Here is a 21,248-nt window from a genome sequence, read left to right as displayed (position 1 = left end):
GCTGCATCCTGGGCTGAGAGATCTGGAGTTTCCATCGACCAGATATGTAAGGCAGCTACGTGGTCATCCCCTTCCACCTTTTTCAAGCACTATAGGTTGGACTTGGGGTTCTCTTCTGATCTCACCTTCGGGTTAAGGGTGCTACAGGCTATAGTCCCTCCCTAAGGTAGTTTACATCTCTGTAATTCTCTCGTAGTGCTGTCATGGGAGTCCGAATAAAGCATTAAGCTACTTACTGGTAGCGGCATTTTTCGGAGGCCCATGACAGCACCCTTAGTTCCCTCCCTATTCACGTGGGGGTTGCACTTCCCATAATGTATATAATGAGATAGATAGATCTCACGTGTGGTATATAGTTCATTATGATTGATTATTTTTGGACATAAACTGTATATAATGTATGTTTGTGTGCTACTAACCGCGGTAGTCCTCTCAGGCTCTAATATACAACTGATGCATGGGGAGAGGTACCGCCCTTTTGTATCTGTAGGTTTCCTGTTCCTGAAGGGCGGATCCCCTCTCTCGTAGTGCTGTCATGGGCCTCCGAAAAATGCCGCTACCAGTAAGTAGCTTAATGCTTTCAAATAAAAATCTTTTTTTCGAACCTTCAATGTCTGGACTAGATTTTCAATTCATTTGGCAACTCATTTGATTAATAAAAGTGTGAGTTTTCATGAAAAACACAAAATTGTCTAGGTGACCCTAAACGTTTGGACGGTAGTGTAGATAGATAGACATAGATTATAGAATAAAATGTGTTTTTTTGTCCTTATGTGGATACAATGTAAATAAAAGCATCTTTGTCATAAATTTTTCCATGTTAATAAAATGTTACCTTTACCTACTTTGCATTAATTTAATACAGGGGGAGGGGTGAGTGCATATAGGAAAGAAGACACACAGTGGGGAGACAGCTGAAACGAGAGAACATATGAGGGAAGAATACAGCACAGTGGTGGAGAGAGAGATCAGACAAGGTGGAGAGCACATGGGGTACACAGGTCAAAGAAGAGATGACATGAGAGGAGAAGACAGCAGATGGGGTGAGAGAGACAGCACGAGGGAGACAGCTCAAATGGGACAGCACATGAGGGGAGAACACAGCACAGGAAGGAGAAAGACAGTAGACAAAGGGTAATAGCACATGGGGTAGACAGGTCAAAGAAGAGAGCACAGACGGGAAAAGTCAGCACATTGGGAAAGAGAGAGTGGATAGGTGGGTGAGCACATTGGGGGAGAGATTCTCAACACTGCAAAACCTGCCCCCATCTTGACATTACCGCCCTCCCGATGCGATTGCTTCGCGTCTCCATCTAGTGGTCATATACAGTTAGGGCCAGAAATATTTGGACAGTGACACAATTTTCGCGAGTTGGGCTCTGCATGCCACCACATTGGACTTGAAATGAAACCTCTACAACAGAATTCAAGTGCAGATTGTATCGTTTAATTTGAAGGGTTGAACAAAAATATCTGATAGAAAATGTAGGAATTGTACACATTTCTTTACAAACACTCCACATTTTAGGAGGTCAAAAGTAATTGGACAAATAAACATAACCCAAACAAAATATTTTTATTTTCAATATTTTGTTGCAAATCCTTTGGAGGCAATCACTGCCTTAAGTCTGGAACCCATGGACATCACCAAACGCTGGGTTTCCTCCTTCTTAATGCTTTGCCAGGCCTTTACAGCCGCAGCCTTCAGGTCTTGCTTGTTTGTGGGTCTTTCCGTCTTAAGTCTGGATTTGAGCAAGTGAAATGCATGCTCAATTGGGTTTAGATCTGGAGATTGACTTGGCCATTGCAGAATGTTCCACTTTTTGGCACTCATGAACTCCTGGGTAGCTTTGGCTGTATGCTTGGGGTCATTGTCCATCTGTACTATGAAGCGCCGTCCAATCAACTTTGCAGCATTTGGCTGAATCTGGGCTGAAAGTATATCCCGGTACACTTCAGAATTCATCCGGCTACTCTTGTCTGCTCTTATGTCATCAATAAACACAAGTGACCCAGTGCCATTGAAAGCCATGCATGCCCATGCCATCACGTTGCCTCCACCATGTTTTACAGAGGATGTGGTGTGCCTTGGATCATGTGCCGTTCCCTTTCTTCTCCAAACTTTTTTCTTCCCATCATTCTGGTACAGGTTGATCTTTGTCTCATCTGTCCATAGAATACTTTTCCAGAACTGAGCTGGCTTCTTGGTGTTTTTTTCTGCAAATTTAACTCTGGCCTGTCTATTTTTGGTATTGATGAATGGTTTGCATCTAGATGTGAACCCTTTGTATTTACTGTCATGGAGTTTTCTCTTTACTGTTGACTTAGAGACAGATACACCTACTTCACTGAGAGTGTTCTGGACTTTAGTTGATGTTGTGAACGGGTTCTTCTTCACCAAATTAAGTATGCGGCGATAATCCACCACTGTTGTCATCCGTGGACGCCCAGGCCTTTTTGAGTTCCCAAGCTCACCAGTCAATTCCTTTTTTCTCAGAATGTACCCAACTGTTGATTTTGCTACTCCAAGCATGTCTGCTATCTCTCTGATGGATTTTTTTCTTTTTTTCAGCCTCAGGGTGTTCTGCTTCACCTCAATTGAGAGTTCCTTTGACCGCATGTTGTCTGCTCACAGCAACAGCTTCCAAATGCAAAACCACACACCTGGAATCCACCCCTGACCTTTTAACTACTTCATTGATTACAGGTTAATGAGGGAGACACATTCAGAGTTAATTGCAGCCCTTAGAGTCCATTGTCCAATTACTTTTGGTCCCTTGAAAAAGAGGACGCTATGCATTACAGAGCTATGATTCCTAAACCCTTTCTCCGATTTGGATGTGGAAACTATCATATTGCAGCTGGGAGTGTGCACTTTCAGCCCATATTACATATATAATTTTATTTCTGAACATGTTTTTGTAAACAGCTAAAATAACAAAACTTGTGTCACTGTCCAAATATTTCTGGCCCTAACTGTATAACACCATTTTTTTCCTGACGGTTTAAGAGAAAGCTCATACTGTAAAGCTGGAATATGCTTCTGTTTTCTTGATCAGCCCATTAAATCTTTCATGTAGTCATTCTTTTCCTGTACATAACATGTCAGGACTGGAATATATACATGAGAACAATGACAGATCCCTAAAAATGTTTGTGCATAGTCGTTCTAGATTAATGGATCAATATAATTTTTCTTTTACATGTTAAAGTGAATTTCCCATGAAATACATTTATCGCCTATCAACAGGGTAGGTAATATATATGTGATCAGTGTGTATCCTACCGTAAGGATCTCTACCAATCACTAGAATGCGGGGGTTTGATGCCCCATTTCCCCTCATTGTGGTCAGGATTGAATGAAGCGTCGTGATAGTACATGCATATCGTCAGTTCTTCCATTGTCTGTCGGAATGACCAAGACAGCCAAGCACAGCCATCTTTTGTGTTACAAAAAGAAACTATGCTATATGATTGTGTATTCAACCAAATGTACTGTCTGTTATAAAAAGTGTCACGAGTTGCCTGTCTGCTGTAATGAGACATCTGTTTTCCATTAACAGCATTTATAACTGGATTGCTAAATAACATTGGAACCCATGTTGACCCAATCCTTCTGATACACCGGATTAAAGAGGGAATGGAGATTCCTAATTTGAGAGACTCGCTTGTTAAAATTCTGCAGGACTACAACCTCCAGGTGAGTTTTAAGACTTGAATGTCGTATTTGTGAATTTGACCTTAAACAGAACCTGTTAGTATAATTTTGGGCCATTTGAAGTTGCCACTTAAAAAAATTAAAATTACCATTTGAAGTGTTCTGCTAATTAGATTTTGATGCAAAGGGGTCGGACCATGTCCTGGATCTTCTCCTCCCAATCTGTGATTCCCAGCCCCTCCGCCTGCCTCCAGTTTTTAAATAACAGTTCACTGCTGAGATTTTAAGCAGATAAATAGTCATCCTCAGAGCGGAAGCAGGCGAGGGCTGAGGAAACACAGACAGGGAGGAGGAGACCCAGTGCACAGTCCGGCCCCTGTGCACTGAAATCTAATTAGCAGAAAAGTTCACATAGGGATTAAAGAAGAACCACAAAGTGGAATTATTCACCAAAGGTATCAATTCAATCCATATCACAGAGCCATTACAGCCGTGTCTTTACTCTACATTACACAATTGTGCGTCACTGAGTCTAGTCGGACAAGTGGGTACCTGGCAGCTTCTCGCTGTTTAATGTATGTTTGTCTCTGAAATTCCGCTGTGTTCCAGGGTCAAACATACATGGCTGAGTTTGTACAACCAGTGCCGGACACATTCTGCCCCAGGATTGGGCAGCATATATCAACTGTCAGGTTCTCTTAAATTCTTAGAGGTTGTCCTAATTCAGATTCTGTTTTTGCCTTAAATGCTAAAGTATAATGCCCCTAAAGATGTCCATATGCATTTTCTGCCCCTTTAATATTGTTTTATGTCTTTCTGCTTTGCTTCCTGCCCCCTGGCATGTTAGACCATGGGATATTAGGGTCCCATGCTGTGTACTAAGTTCTAGAGTCAACACAAGACAGTTCTTCTCCATTGATATCCCTTTGGATCCTAATGGGATAATATGCATTCCCTAACCATATTGAATGGAGCGAACCCTGGATCATCTAGCAACAGATCTCCATATTTTTTAATTGTATTTCTTATCAAATAGATGCCCTTAATAAGCCTAGTAATCCTGTTTATGAATTCTCTTTGAGTGGGTGTAAGTTCCTACAGCCCATGCTATAAGCTTCCAGGCCTTATGATATATCACAAACTGCTGTCTTCTTCAGGAGATCAACATATCCCAGGACACAAAAATAACAAGCAAAATCAATATTCAGATTATAAACCGCAGTAGAGTAACTACTCACCTGTAACTTGGGCATGGCCACATCATGTAAAGTAAATCTGTGCTATGGATTTTACACTTTTGATATATTGTAGAGTCTGAGAGCCCAGTTTTGAAAAAGGAACAATGGGGTCGTATGAACCCCATGGAACATATGTAGATAAGACAAATGATGTGCTTCACCAAGTGAAAGCTACAATGCTCTGGAAAGTATGTCACACCATTGTTCTTCCTCGATAAAACCCCACTCACCTTCCCATTTTCCTTTGACATATATCTGGTTACGCTACAATGCTTTACCCACTAGATGTTGATAAGAAAAAGAGAAAAGAGTCACAAAGACCGCTCTGCAGAGCTCAATATAAGAAATACTACACTGTATATCTTATTACAGACAGGTTATTCAATGAGATTTTCTCCACCTCATTTGTCATAGCATTTCTCACTTGAAGTTATTTGTAAAACTGATCTGATGCTAAATCAAAGTCAGTGGGCAAATCTAACTACACCTTTTTCCACGTCTTGAAAGTCACACCGTATTCCCATTCACATCTATTGGCCAAAGTTTTCCAAGCTCCTGAACTCTGGGAACCACCACACATCCTAAATGGGAATAACTTTGCTACACCCTTATATACCACTGTTCAGTGTTCAATTTGAGCCTATGTTTCTCCAGTATCTCCATTATTTGCTTACTTTGTGAGTTTTCTGTGTGTTCCATCCCCTAAAGTGCTGCCACTGTGCTGCCAAATAGTACATTTTAGGGTCAGGAACTGTCAATCCTCCTGCATCTGTGACCTTTCCATATCCAATCCATAAAAAGACACTTTAATTTGAGAAATAAATACTGGGGAACCCAGATGGGAGCAATATATAAGATATACAATAATTGAGGCATCCACATCATCTTCTTCAAGTTGGTGCAGCCCACCACTGAAAGACATAGTCTACATCACATCTCCGCTCTAAATTTAAATCTAACATTTAGGGAGTCCAGGTTAAAGCTTTTCATAGTTTTAGATAATTAGGGACACCTGGGTGCCAAAACATATCATGGTTGTCCTGCAAAAATCTATTATCTACTGACCCCAAATTCCTGATTTGTCCTGGTTTATGATCAAACCGGAATAGACCCCAAATTGTTTGAAGGGTTTCCATATTATTGCGAAAAGAGTGACCCATGTTTGCCAGAAATAAAAGCATATCAGCAAACAAGGCCATGGTCTGAGTGATGTGCGATTTATTTATTTTTTTTCTCGCACCCATAGGCTTGCATTGGCGAGTCTCGGCCTACTGCAATTTTACTCGCACGTCGACTACGGCTAAGAAAAAAACCGCTGATGTGAGCTGGTTCATAGATTAACCCTGGGCCGAGTGCTATACGATGTTTTCTCTCATAGCACGCCGCCGTATTCTAAGGTTGTGTGACTTCAGCCTAAAAGAGATAATCATTCAAAGTTTGGAAATTGCTAATTTTTAGCATTTTTTTTTCAAACTTCTGAAATGTTTATATCTAAATGCAGAAAATATCGACATAAATTCACCATTAACATAAAGTACAATATGTCACAAAAAAAAATTATTTCAAAATCACTGGGATATGTGGAACATTCCAGAGTTATTGTCACATAAAGTGACATTGGTCAGATTTGAAAAATTTGGCCTGGTTCATAAGGGGATAACCTATGTCGGACTGCACAGGAGGAGTGGATACCACAGGGGCCACCCTACTGCTACGCTACACAGACATTTTACATGTTCACACTCCAGCCTCATGCACATGTACTTGAGACACAATGCAGTGTGTAAAACAGCGTGTGCCTCCTAATGAATTTGGCGTTTTTCAGCTTACATGCGCCACCACAAGAAATGTGTTACAGTCACTGACTGGCTTATATTTGTGTTGTGTTTACACCACTTTTGTGAAATAAATGATGATGAGTTTCTTGGCTGTGCTCGGTTATGCTTAGCAGGCACAAACCTTTTGCAGCATTACAAACCATTTTACACTAGAATACTGGCGAAAACTGTTTGAGGAGTCAGGGCCAATGTATATATAAGGAGAAACCTGCTAGTCCAACAAAGTCGTTGATGAGAAGTTGGTGTAATGATGGAGCCGAGTCTCAGATCCATGCTACCCAAACCATGTCCCTTTAATTTGTGGGGGGTTTTTGCCTCTATCCTACAAAGGACCTTATGTATGTGAGCAGTATATTGTGCTTCTTTTTATAAATGTGCGTAGGCACCTGCTACAACGTACAGGACCACTGAATTGCTGTAAAAGGCTTTTTCAAGGAACAGACTCCTCATGCTACCTGCATAGTGACACCAGTACCAATAACGTTGCTGAGGCTGATGATCACGTCTGCAAGAGAGTCTGCCTGGATCAGAATCTCCTCCGATTACTCCGGTTTATTACTACCATCCTTCTGCTGTTGATTCTGTGCAGATAATGGCAGTATCTACACCATCACCTTGATGTAATAGTATGTTAGCACCATTTTTGTGGCACATATAATGTAAAGATTTATTCTTGTTACATTTTTTTTTTGGGGGGGGGGGGTGGATTTGAGGATGGGAAAAAATAGTAAATCCACAGCAATTTTTTGATGCACGTGCATTCACATTGTATCTTTATTATATCAACGTGCCACAGCCCAATCTGACTGTGGTATCAGAGGGCAAAGTGCCAGCAAGTGACAGTGCAGGCACAGGTCATGTAACTAAACCATCACTGCGTCATTATAGCACTGCTGTATGCGTTGAGATACTATAACTCCCATCAAGTCCTGAAGCTCTACAGATGTCAGTGAATACTTTAGATGTGCAGTTCCCATAGCGGAAGAGGAAGACAGAGATGATATTTGCTACAGTTATGCATTGCTTGAATAATCCTCATCAAAGCAGCAGAGTCCCTCCACCTCCTGCTGTTCTGGCACTAGGCGTTTGCGTCAGTCTGATACCTTTATACAAGAGATGATATTATCAGTTGCACCTCTACTACATAGGTGTCAGTCTGACATTGATACCTAGCGCAAGCACAGCAGGGCAAGGAGGTTGTGTGCTGCTATGGATACAGATTAGCCCAGAAATGAATAGCTGAGCTAGGGTAGGAGGGTGACGCACCTTCCTTCTCTTGTCTGTGTTTGCTCTGTAGTGGGGCCCACCAAATAATTCATCGCTTCCCCGGTGGGCCAGTTTGAGCCTGGAGATAATCGTGGTTGGTTCAACTTGCTTGCCATCAATGAATAACAAATTTTTATGTAGAATTGTAACAGAACAAAAGGTGGGTGGCCCATTTATCGCTGTAAGGTTGCATTCCATCCCATATTTTTTTTGTCTAGTCACATCAATTTTCTAATCGAAACAATTAAATGGAATAGATGTGTGAACAAGGACACTCGCCCGTCTCGAGCAGGTCTTGGAGATGAGGTACAGGATTTCCATAGGAAGGTGTGTTTCCCGAAGACTGATAGCCAGCAGATAAAATTTTAGGTAATTTAAATAATGCAACTCTCTTAACGGGATCTCTCATACCCCTTAGGATATGTGCACACGTCAGGATTTCTTCCGGATTTTTCGCTTTTGGTCACGTTTTTTCGCTATAAAAACACTTAGAATCCGCATACATATGCATCCTATCATTTAGAATACATTCCGCAATTTTTGTGCATATGTGCATTTTTTTCCACGAACAAACGCATCGCGGAAAAAAGCGCAGCATGATCATTATTTTGCGGCTTTTTTGCGGATTACCCACTATATTATTACATCCCAGAACCTCCGGAAAAATCCGCAAAAAAACGTGCAAAAAGCGTGAAAACTCCGCATGCGGATTTCTTGCAGAAAATGTCCGGTTTTGTTCAGGAAATTTCTGCAAGAAATCTGGACGTGTGCACATACCCTTAGGGTATGTGTCCACGTTCAGGATTGCATCAGGATTTGACGCAGGTAAAATCTGCACTAAATCTGCACCTGAGGTCACTGGCAGGTCACCTGCTTTTTTGATGCGTTTTTTTCATGCGTTTTACATGCAATTTTTTTTCATGCGGATTTGTGTGTGTTTTTGTAAGCTAAATAAAGATGTACAACCTCTTCATTTACATACTCCATTGAAGAATAATGTTTACACACACAGCTAGATAGATAGATAGCTAGATAGATAGATATCGTATCTATCTATCATATCTATCTATTATCTACTGATATATCTATTTACAAATATATCTATATATAGATATATTTGTAGATAGATATATCGATAGATAGATATATTGATAGATCGATAATAGATAAATAGATAATAGATAGATACGATAAACAGATACGATAGATAGATGGATACGATAGATAGATACGATAGATGAATCACACATGTGAGAAACTCAGACGAGTCTCGCATCTTAATACCCGGCACTACCGCTGGCACTCGGGAGCGGAGCGTGCTGTTGCATGTATTTCTATGCAGCCGCACGCTCCGGTCCCGAGTGCCGGGTATTAAAATGCGAGACTCGTCCGAGTTTCTCGCATGTGTGATCCCGGCCTTAAATAAAGACACATACACCCATGAAATCTGCGTTAGGCCGGGGTCACACTCGCGAGAAAATCAGTCTCTCTCTTTAATACCCGGCACTGCCACGGGCACTCGGGACCGGAGTGTGTGGCTGCATGCATTTCTATGCAGCTGAACACTCCAGTCCTGAGTGCCCACGGCAGTGTCAGGTATTTACCCCGACCTTACATGAAATATGTTTAATTTAAATAAAATTTAAAAAAAATGGCGCAGGCTCCCGCGCAATTTTTTGCGCCAGAGAGGGAAAGTGTTGTGAATTCTGCTTTTTGGCTCCCTCCAGTGGTTGTAGGTGGTAATGCAGTTGTCTCTGGGCTGCAGTCCTGGACAGGTGTATCTACTGATTGCAGTTCTGACTGGAGTATTTAGGTTTGCAGGACTCATTAGTCCTTGCCAGTTGTCAATGTTTCTTGGGAAGGATTTGATCTCTGTCTGGCTTCTCCTGCTTAGCTGCCAATTCAGCAAAGATAAGTGTCTGTTTCTTTTTCTATGGCACACAAGCTGTGTGCTTGTTTTTGATTGTATTCTTGCTCTGAGTTTAGTTGTCTCTGGAGTTGCAGATATACGTTCCACGTCATTAGTTAGATGGAGGAATTTTTATATAATCTGCTGTGGATATTTTTTGAAGGGTTTTAATACTGACCGCACAGAACTCTGTCCTATCCTTTCCTATTTTAGCTAGAGTGGCCTCTTGTGCTAAATCCTGTTTTCTGCCTGTGTTTGTCTTTCCTCTCCTACTCACAGCCAATATTTGTGGGGGCTGCCTATCCTTTGGGGTTCTGCTCTGAGGCAAGATAGTATTCCTATTTCCATCTTTAGGGGTATTTAGTCCTCTGGCTGTGACGAGGTGTCTAGGGCTTGTTAGGTACACCCCACGGCTACTTCTAGTTGCGGTGTTAAGATCAGGATTTGCGGTCAGTATAGTTACCACCTACTCCAGTGAAAGTTTTCATGCTGCTCCAAGGTCACCGGATCATAACAGTACAACTGGCCCATAATGAGTTAAATGCATCTCAGAAGAAGGGAAGAAAGGTGTTGAGCCATTTTTTTTTTCTTCAGTCTGCTTTATCTTCTCTTCCCTCTTTATCTCTGGGTGGCTGAGGAGCCTTGTGCAAGCATGGATGTTCAGGAATTAGTTTCTCGTGTAGACCAGCTTGCTGCTAGGGTACAGGGTATTTCTGATTATATTGTTCAAACTCCTGTTTTAGAGCCGAAGATTCCTACTCCTGATTTGTTTTTTGGGGACAGGTCCAAATTTTTGAGTTTTAAAAACAACTGTAAACTATTTTTTGCTCTGAGACCTCGATCCTCTGGTGATTCCATTCAGCAGGTTAAAATCGTCATCTCCCTGCTGCGTGGCGACCCGCAGGATTGGGCGTTTTCCCTGGAATCTGGGAATTCGGCTTTGCTTAATGTAGACTCCTTTTTTCAGGCTTTAGGATTATTATATGATGAACCTAATTCTGTGGATCAAGCTGAGAAGACCTTGTTGGCCCTGTCTCAGGGTCAAGAGGCGGCAGAATTGTATTGTCAGAAATTCAGAAAATGGTCTGTGTTGACTAAATGGAATAATGATGCTTTGGCGGCAATTTTCAGAAAGGGTCTTTCTGAATCCGTTAAAGATGTTATGGTGGGGTTTCCCACGGCTTCCGGTCTGAGTGATTCTATGTCTCTGGCCATTCAGATTGACCGGTGCTTGCGGGAGCGCAGAACTGTGCGCGCTGTGGCGTTGTTCTCAGAGCAGACTCCTGAGCCAATGCAGTGTGATAGGATTCTGTCTAAAACGGAACAACAAGGATTCAGACGTCAGAATGGGTTGTGTTATTATTGTGGCGACGCTTTTCATGTCATTTCAGTCTGCCCTAAGCGGACAAAGAGGATCGCTAGTTCATTTACCATGAGTACTGTACAACCTAAATTTCTGTTATCTGTGTCCTTGATCTGCTCATTGTCATCATTTTCTGTCATGGCGTTTGTAGATTCAGGCGCCGCCTTGAACTTAATGAACTTTGAGTTTGCCAGGCGTTGTGGTTTTCCCTTGCAGCCTTTGCAGAACCTTATTCCTTTAAGGGGCATTGATGCTACACCCTTGGCTAAAAATAAGCCCCAGTATTGGACACAGGTGACCATGCGCATGGCGCCAGCCCATCAGGAAGATTGTCGATTTCTGGTGTTGCATAATTTGCATGATGCTATCGTGCTGGGTTTTCCGTGGTTGCAGGTACATAATCCTGTGTTGGATTGGAAGTCCATGTCTGTGACTAGTTGGGGTTGTCAGGGGGTTCATAATGATGTTCCTTTGATGTCAATCTCCTCTTCTTCCTCTTCTGAAATTCCAGAGTTTTTGTCTGATTTTCAGGATGTATTCGATGAGCCCAAGTCCAGTTTCCTTCCACCGCACAGGGACTGCGATTGTGCTATTGACTTGATTCCAGGCTGTAAGATTCCTAAGGGTCGACTTTTCAACCTGTCTGTGCCTGAACATACCGCCATGCGGAGCTATATTAAGGAGTCTTTGGAGAAAGGGCATCTTCCACATTCGGCCATCTTCTTCACCGTTGGGAGCGGGGTTCTTTTTTGTTGCTAAAAAAGATGGTTCCTTGAGACCCTGTATTGATTATCGCCTCTTGAATAAAATTACGGTCAAGTTTCAATACCCTTTACCTTTGATTACCGATTTGTTTGCTAGGATTAAGGGAGCTAGTTGGTTTACGAAGATTGACCTTCGGGGGGCATATAATCTTGTTTGTATTAAGCAGGGTGATGAATGGAAAACTGCGTTTAATACGCCCGAAGGCCATTTTGAATACCTTGTGATGCCATTCGGGCTCGCAAATGCTCCATCTGTTTTTCAGTCCTTCATGCATGATATTTTCCGGGCTTATATTGATAAGTTCTTGATTGTATATTTGGACGATATTTTGATTTTTTCCGATGATTGCGAGTCTCATGTGGAACAGGTCAGGATGGTATTTCAGATCCTTCGTGACAATGCCCTGTTTGTGAAAGGGTCTAAGTGTCTCTTTGGGGTGCAGAAGGTTTCTTTTTTGGGCTTTATTTTTTCTCCCTCATCTATAGAGATGGATCCGGTTAAGGTTCAGGCCATTCATGATTGGATTCAGCCCACATCCGTGAAGAGCCTTCAGAAATGTTTGGGTATTGCAAATTTTTATCGCCGTTTCATTGCTAATTTTTCCAGCGTTGTTAAACCCTTGACCGATTTGACGAAGAAAGGCGCTGATGTGGCGAATTGGTCCTCTGCGGCTGTCTCTGCCCTTCAGGAGCTTAAAAGTCGATTTACTTCTGCTCCGGTGTTGCACCAACTGGATGTTTCTCTTCCGTATCAGGTTGAGGTTGACGCTTCTGAGATTGGGGCAGGGGCCGTTTTGTCTCAGAGGGATCCTGTTGGTTCCTTAATGAAACCGTGTGCCTTCTTTTCCCGTAAGTTTTCGCCTGCTGAACGCAATTATGATGTCGGCAATCGGGAGTTGTTGGCTTTGAAGTGGGCGTTTGAGGAGTGGCGACATTGGCTTGAGGGAGCTAAGCTCCGTATTGTGGTCTTGACCGATCATAAGAATTTGATTTACCTCGAGTCTGCCAAACGGCTGAATCCTAGACAGGCTCGATGGTCCTTGTTTTTTTCCTGTTTTGATTTCGTGGTCTCGTACCTTCCGGGTTCTAAGAATATTAAGGCTGATGCCCTCTCTAGGAGTTTTTTTGCCTGATTCTCCTGAGGTCTTAGAACCGGTCGGTATTCTGAAAGAAGGGGTGGTCCTTTCTGCCATTTCCCCTGATTTACGACGGGTTCTTCAGGAATTTCAGGCTGACAGACCTGACCGCTGTCCTGTGGGGAAACTGTTCCTGACAGATGGACTAGTAGAGTGATTTCTGAGGTTCACTGTTCCGTGTTGGCTGGTCATCCTGGCATTTTTGGTACCAGAGACTTGGTTGGTAGGTCCTTTTGGTGGCCTTCTTTGTCGTGTGATGTGCGTTCTTTTGTGCAGTCCTGTGGGACTTGTGCGCGGGCCAAGCCTTGTTGTTCCCATGCTAGTGGGTTGCTTTTGCCATTGCCGGTCCCTGAGAGGCCCTGGACGCATATTTCTATGGATTTTATTTCCGATCTTCCGGTTTCCCAGAGGATGTCTGTTATCTGGGTTGTTTGTGACCGTTCTCTAAGATGGTTCATTTGGTGCCTTTGCCTAAATTGCCTTCCTCTTCGGATTTGGTTCCGTTGTTTTTTCAACATGTGGTCCGTTTGCATGGTATTCCAGAGAATATTGTGTCCCACAGAGGTTCCCAGTTTGTTTCTAGATTTTGGCGAGCCTTTTGTGCTAGGCTGGGCATTGATTTGTCTTTTTCTTCTGCGTTTCATCCTCAGACAAATGGTCAGACCGAGCGAACTAATCAGACTTTGGAGACTTATTTGAGATGCTTTGTGTCTGCTGATCAGGATGATTGGGTGGCTTTCTTGCCATTGGCCGAGTTTGCCCTTAATAATCGGGCTAGTTTGGCTACTTTGGTTTCGCCTTTCTTTTGTAATTTTGGTTTTCATCCTCGTTTTTCTTCTGGGCAGGTTGAGCCTTCTGACTGTCCTGGTGTGGATTCTGTGGTTGACAGCTTGCAGCAGATTTGGGCTCATGTGGTGGACAATTTGGTGTTGTCTCAGGAGGAGGCTCAACGTTTTGCTAACCGTCGTCGGTGTGTTGGTTCCCGACTTCGGGTTGGGGATCTGGTCTGGTTGTCTTCCCGTCATGTTCCTATGAAGGTTTCTTCTCCTAAGTTTAAGCCTCGGTTTATTGGTCCTTACAGGATTTCAGAGATTATTAATCCGGTGTCTTTTCGACTGGCGCTTCCGGCCTCTTTTGCTATCCATAATGTATTCCATAGATCTTTATTGCGGAAATATGTGGAGCCCGTTGTTCCCTCTGTTGATCCTCCGGCCCCTGTGTTGGTTGATGGGGAGTTGGAATATTTTGTTGAGAAGATTTTGGATTCCCGTTTTTCGAGGCGGAAGCTTCAGTACCTTGTCAAATGGAAGGGCTATGGCCAGGAGGATAATTCTTGGGTTTTTGCCTCTGATGTCCATGCCGCTGATTTGGTTCGTGCCTTTCATCTGGCTCATCCTGATCGGCCTGGGGGCTCTGGTGAGGGTTCGGTCACCCCTCCTCAAGGGGGGGGTACAGTTGTGAATTCTGCTTTTGGGCTCCCTCCGGTGGTTGTAGGTGGTAATGCAGTTGTCTCTGGGCTGCAGTCCTGGACAGGTTTATCTACTGATTGCAGTTCTGACTGGAGTATTTAGGTTTGCAGGACTCATTAGTCCTTGCCAGTTGTGTCAATGTTTCTTGGGAAGGATTTGATCTCTGTCTGGCTTCTCCTGCTTAGCTGCCAATTCAGCAAAGATAAGTGCATGTTTCTTTTTCTATGGCACACAAGCTGTGTGCTTGTTTTTGATTGTATTCCTGCTCTGAGTTTAGTTGTCTCTGGAGTTGCAGATATACGTTCCACTTCTTTAGTTAGATGGAGGAATTTTTGTATAATCTGCTGTGGATATTTTTTGAAGGGTTTTAATACTGACCGCACAGAACTCTGTCCTATCCTTTCCTATTTTAGCTAGAGTGGCCTCTTGTGCTAAATCCTGTTTTCTGCCTGTGTTTGTCTTTCCTCTCCTACTCACAGCCAATATTTGTGGGGGGCTGCCTATCCTTTGGGGTTCTGCTCTGAGGCAAGATAGTATTACTATTTCCATCTTTAGGGGTATTTAGTCCTCCGGCTGTGACGAGGTGTCTAGGGCTTGTTAGGTACACCCCACGGCTACTTCTAGTTGCGATGTTAAGATCAGGATTTGCGGTCAGTATAGTTACCACCTACTCCAGTGAAAGTTTTCATGCTGCTCCAAGGTCACCGGATCATAACAGGAATGCCAGTGACTGGGGGACTGATATTTTTAGCCTGGGAAGGGGTTAATACCCATTGAGCTTCCCAGGCTATGAATATCAGCCTGCAGCTGTCTGCGTAGCCTTTACTGGCTATAAAAATAGGGGAACCCCCAAAAAAAATTGATGTGGGGGTCCCCCTATAATTTATAGCCAGAAAGACTACGCAGACAGCTGCGAGCTGATATTCATAGCCTAGAGAGGGACCATGGATATTGCCCCCCTTCCGGCTACAAATACCAGCCCCCAGCCGCCCCAGAAATGGCGCATCTATAAGATGCGCCAATTCCAGTGCTTAGCCTCTCTTCCCACTCCCGAGTTCCGGTGGGATATGGGGTAATAAGGGGTTAATGACACTTTAGGTAACATTAAGCCCGGTTAATAATGGCGAGGCATCAATAAGACGCCTATCCTTTATTAATCCTAGTAAACTGTAAATAAAACACAGACACTAGAAAAAAGTATTTTAATGAAATGATTACACACACTTTTTGACCATATCTTTATTGTACGCTCAATCCTCTTAAAGACCCTCGTCCTGCAACAAAGCAAAAAAAAACAAACCAAATTAATACTCCCTGTCCGCCAGGGCCGGACTGGCCATCTGGCAATTCTGGCAAATACTAGAAGGGCCTGTCTGGTCGTGGGCTGCCTTGTCTGCTATGTTATTTACAGAATCAGTGTTCTCAAGACACCCATACTGTTAACCCCTTCATGACCTTGGGATTTTCCATTTTTCCGTGTTCGTTTTTCGCTCCCCTCCTTCCCAGAGCCATAACTTTTTTATTTTTCCATCAATATGGCCATGTGAGGGCTTATTTTTTGCGGGACAAGTTGCACTTTTAAATGACATCATTGGTTTAACCATGTCGTGTACTAGAAAACAGGAAAAAAATTCCAAGTGCGGTGAAATTGAAAAAAAAAAAGTGCAATCCCACACTTGTTTTTTGTTTGGCTTTTTTGCTAGGTTCACTAAGTGCTAAAACTGACCTGCAATTATGATTCTCCAGGTCATTATGAGTTCACAGACACCAAACATGTCTAAGTTCTCTTTTATCTAAGTGGTGAAAAAAAATTCCAAACTTTGCTAAAAAAAAAAAAAAAAAATTGCGCCATTTTTATCGGAAGTAGCGTAGCGTCTCCACTTTTAGTGATCTGGGGTCGGTTGAGGGCTTATTTTTTGCGTTCCAAGCTGACATTTTTATTGATACCACTTTTGTGCAAATACGTTCTTTTGATCGCCGGTTATTGCATTTTAATGCAATGTCGCGGCGACCAAAAAAAAAAGTAATTCTGGCGTTTCTAATTATTTTCTCGCTACGCTGTTTAGCGATCAGGTTAATGCTTTTTTTTTTTTATAGATCGGGCGATTCTGGACGCGGCAATACCAAATATGTGTAGGTTTGATTTTTTTTTTATTGTTTTATTTTGAATGGGGCAAAAGGGGGGTGATTTAAACTTTTATTTATTTTTTTTTTTTTCACATTTTTTTTTACTTTTTTTTTTTTTTTTACTTTTGCCATGCTTCAAAAGCCTCCATGGGAGGCTGGAAGCTGGCACAACTCGATCGGCTCTGCTACATAGCAGCGATCATAAGATGATCATAAGCCGTGCTCACAGCAAACCGGCATCAGTAACCATAGAGGTCTCAAGGACCTCTATGGTTACTATGCAGAAGCATCACTGACCCCCGATCATGTGACGGGGTCAGCGATGTGCTCATTTCCGGTCCGATGGCCAGAAGCGCCGGTTAAATGCCACTGTCTGTATTTGACATGAAAACACAAAAAAGCACAGTAAAACCAAAAACACACTGTTGCAAAAAAATCACAGTGGACAGCAAGTGCTAGTAAAAAGATGGAAAAAACAGGGTATTTGGTTGATACGTTTTTTGCAAAAAATGTATATTAAGCCGCTCTACCAAACGTCAAGGTATACCCATATCAGAGCAGTCCTAACTAATGTATGTAATCCCTATCTGATGTATTTAAAACCTGGTCATATGTACAATACCTGTATGAGCAGGATTCAGAAAAGGAATGTCCATGTGGACACGCTGGACAGAACGGCTCCTGTGCGCACAGCTCAAAAAAAGAGGGGTGGAGGCCTCCCCAGTCTTGTGGACACAAGAAAACAATTATATGAAACCAGAACACATGAGCTGCGCACACAGTGAACAAGCCCGTAGAGACATGTTCACACCACCAAGAGACTTGAAAACACAAAAAAGCACAGTAAAACCAAAAACACACTGTTGCAAAAAAATCACAGTGGACAGCAAGTGCTAGTAAAAAGATGGAAAAAGCAGGGTATTTGGTTGATACGTTTTTTGCAAAAAATGTATATTAAGCCGCTCTATCAAACGTCAAGGTATACCCATATCAGAGCAGTCCTAACTAATGTATGTAATCCCTATCTGATGTATTTAAAACCTGGTCATATGTACAATACCTGTATGAGCAGGATTCAGAAAAGGAATGTCCATGTGGACACGCTGGACAGAATGGCTCCTGTGCGCACAGCTCAAATAAAGAGGGGTTGAGGCCTCCCCAGTCTTGTGGACACAAGAAAACAATTATATGAAACCAGAACACATGAGCTGCGCGCACAGTGAACAAGCCCGTAGAGACATGTTCACACCACTAAGAGACTTGAAAACACAGAAAAGCACAGTAAAACCAAAAACACACTGTTGCAAAAAAATCACAGTGGACAGCAAGTGCTAGTAAAAAGATGGAAAAAACAGGGTATTTGGTTGATACGTTTTTTGCAAAAAATGTATATTAAGCCGCTCTACCAAACGTCAAGGTATACCCATATCAGAGCAGTCCTAACTAATGTATGTAATCCCTATCTGATGTATTTAAAACCTGGTCATATGTACAATACCTGTATGAGCAGGATTCAGAAAAGGAATGTCCATGTGTGCGCACAGGAGCCGTTCTGTCCAGCGTGTCCACATGGACATTCCTTTTCTGAATCCTGCTCATACAGGTATTGTACATATGACCAGGTTTTAAATACATCAGATAGGGATTACATACATTAGTTAGGACTGCTCTGATATGGGTATACCTTGACGTTTGGTAGAGCGGCTTAATATACATTTTTTGCAAAAAACGTATCAACCAAATACCCTGTTTTTTCCATCTTTTTACTAGCACTTGCTGTCCACTGTGATTTTTTTGCAACAGTGTGTTTTTGGTTTTACTGTGCTTTTTTGTGTTTTCAAGTCTCTTGGTGGTGTGAACATGTCTCTACGGGCTTGTTCACTGTGCGCGCAGCTCATGTGTTCTGGTTTCATATGTCTGTATTTGACAGCGGCATTTCCGGTATCTAGTTAATAGTGGCAGGTGAATCGCGATTTCACCCGCCGCTATTGCGGGCACATGTCAGCTGTTCAAAACAGCCGACATTTCTCGGCTTTGAGGTGGGCTCACCGCTGGAGCACGCATCAAAGCGGGGGCGTACTAACCAGTCGGAGGTCAGAAAGGGGTTAAGAGTTGTGACGGAGCACAAATTCGCTGACTCCGTCACTTACTTCAGCAGGCCACGAGTATCAATAGAATTATTGGTCTTGTAATAAATCTTGCCTTCCTCCTTTCAGGGTAATCTATCCAATCTGGTGCTTGGGAAGGGGACAGCATGGGCCTGTGTGATTTCAAATGCCAGAGCTGAATTTCAGCCCCAGTCCGTGCCTGCTGTCCGCAGATATCCCATAACGAGTGTCCCATGACAAGTCCAGCTCTGCTACATCTGGATGCCTATCATCCAGACATAGCAGCAGAGCTTGTAGAAGATCGCTGGAGATAACTCTCCAGCGATCACCTACATTCTAGCACTCACGGTCAGCTGACCATGAGAACCAGTCTAGTGTGACTGGAGATAACCCCCCGGTCACGTGTATGGCAGTTCTCACGGTAAGCTAAGTTATCGCGAGAACTTATCTTACCGCGAGAACTGCAGTGGAGGCGGGGCTTCTGGCGGTGGAACAGGTAAGCCGGCATGTGACATGCGTAGTAAGCTGCATTAACGCAGTTTCTACACATTTCCCTAATCAATAGATGCAGTTTTACCGAATCTAATGATTATCTATGGGAAATTTACGGCACGGTGACGGAGCGTCGCCGCACTGTAAACAGACATGCTGCGTTCTGAAAAGACGCGCCGCATGTCCGTTTACGCGGGTCTGACGCCTGCGTGTTTACCGCATAGTGGAGACGAGATTTCGTGAAATCCCCTCCACTATGCTGTAACATCTGGATGCTGTGTGTTTCCTGAACGTGGACACATACCCTTATATTCTAGTTAAACGAAGTCCACCTAACAGCAATATTTGCAGTGCAGTACAGCATCTGTCCCTGGGACAAGGTTCCCAGCCATTACTTCAGATCATGCATATAACAGATGCCCCCATGGAAAACTCATTGGTGGAGCAATAAGTAGCACTGCATATAAAACATCATCCTTTTCAAACTCCCTCCTTCTTCCCCCTTCCTCAAAAAAGAATACTGTAACCTACCTGGACTAGATAGATGAGATACAGAACATTATTCTAGAGGCTGTAGATGGTGTTTTGATCACAATACCATCCAGACAGGTGACATATATGTGTTTGCAGAGAAAAAATAAATTATGATAATATTGCCAGAAGCGTTGCTCAGGAGATCAATCCAGGAAAATTCTTGCTTAGGTGCATCAAAGAAATTGATGGATCCAAGTTAGACAACTAGCAGCCTGGCAGGATAGAGCATAGCATATGGTACTTGTAGATTGTGGAGGCGACGTTTGATGTCTATAAGTGTGCTCTTTTCTGCACTTCAGTGGAGAAATCATGAAAAGGGGAGATTTTTTTCCCCCATTTATATAGATTTCTCTTACTTTCTTGAGGATCCCATCTTGATCTTTATCATATAGAAGCTTTACTAAGACAGATCTGGATAGCGCTGTAGCAGGCGAAGGGTAGGAAGAGACTCAACTACTTTTAGAGGAGTGAGAACATCTTTCCCAAATAATTTTTGTGTCCCAATTCTCAAAGTCTAAGTTTGTTTTAACCTCATTTTTTTCCGGGACCCCTACCAGTTGCACATTATTCTTTCTTAGCCTATTCTCTAGCTCAACTGCTTTAGACTGTAAGGCATTAATAAAGTGATCATGGCAATCGTTAATGACCAGTGTCACTTGATCTTCCAGATCACTGATGTACCCCTCAGCATCAGCAGCGCGCTCAGACACTTTCTGTAGACTGCCTCATCAAATTGATCTCCTCAGTGACATGCCCAGCCTGCATAGTCAGCAATGCAATAGCTTTATTGCATTGTGTAACCTCATTCTATTCATCTGCCAGTGTATACTCGGCTGGTGCTAGGCCATTCTGCTTGGCTGTCTTTCTTTTCTTAGACCTCTCATTATTTCCCACAGTTCAGTTCCCTTCCTAATCATTCCACGAATGATATAGATATAGGTCCACTTTCTTTCCCATCTGTGGACCTATATACCATTGATTGAATCCCTGCCGCTTTGCTCTCCCTTACTCTGTTGAATCTCTCCATTTGCCTGCACAAGGTGGCATGGGGTGGTAGTTGCGGGCGAGTCCACTTACAATCACAGTCCACTTACAGTCACAGTCCACAAACACCCCGGCCCCTTGAACATTCACAAACAGGACAGACGCAATCCCAGGTACAGCTGCAGTCCAATAGGGAATCAGATAAATAAGAGTTGAAAAAAGTGCAACATCAACTTCCTACTCTCTCCCTAACGACGTCCACGGTGGTACCCACAACAGCCATGGCGGCCGAAAAAGGAGGTAGTCCATATGCCGAAATCTAGATGCTTAAAGTCCCTTCGGTGGAGCATCTATGTAGTCCT

At 42.9% G+C, this 21,248-nt stretch overlaps 1 protein-coding gene across 3 annotated transcripts in view; it reads left to right on the top strand.

Annotated features, from left to right (window-relative positions):
- Positions 1–21,248, top strand: part of VPS41 (VPS41 subunit of HOPS complex) — a 354,940-nt gene that overhangs the window by 310,029 nt on the left and 23,663 nt on the right. For all 3 annotated transcript variants that reach the window (XM_069730259.1, XM_069730260.1, XM_069730261.1), the window contains exon 25: positions 3,564–3,700. In XM_069730259.1, coding sequence (XP_069586360.1) covers positions 3,564–3,700 — 137 coding nt within the window. The remainder of the gene's footprint in view (positions 1–3,563; positions 3,701–21,248) is intronic.

Source organism: Ranitomeya imitator, chromosome 6 (assembly GCF_032444005.1).
Source record: "Ranitomeya imitator isolate aRanImi1 chromosome 6, aRanImi1.pri, whole genome shotgun sequence".
Classification (NCBI taxonomy): Eukaryota; Metazoa; Chordata; class Amphibia; order Anura; family Dendrobatidae; genus Ranitomeya; species Ranitomeya imitator.
This window is presented reverse-complemented; position numbering and strand designations above follow the sequence as displayed.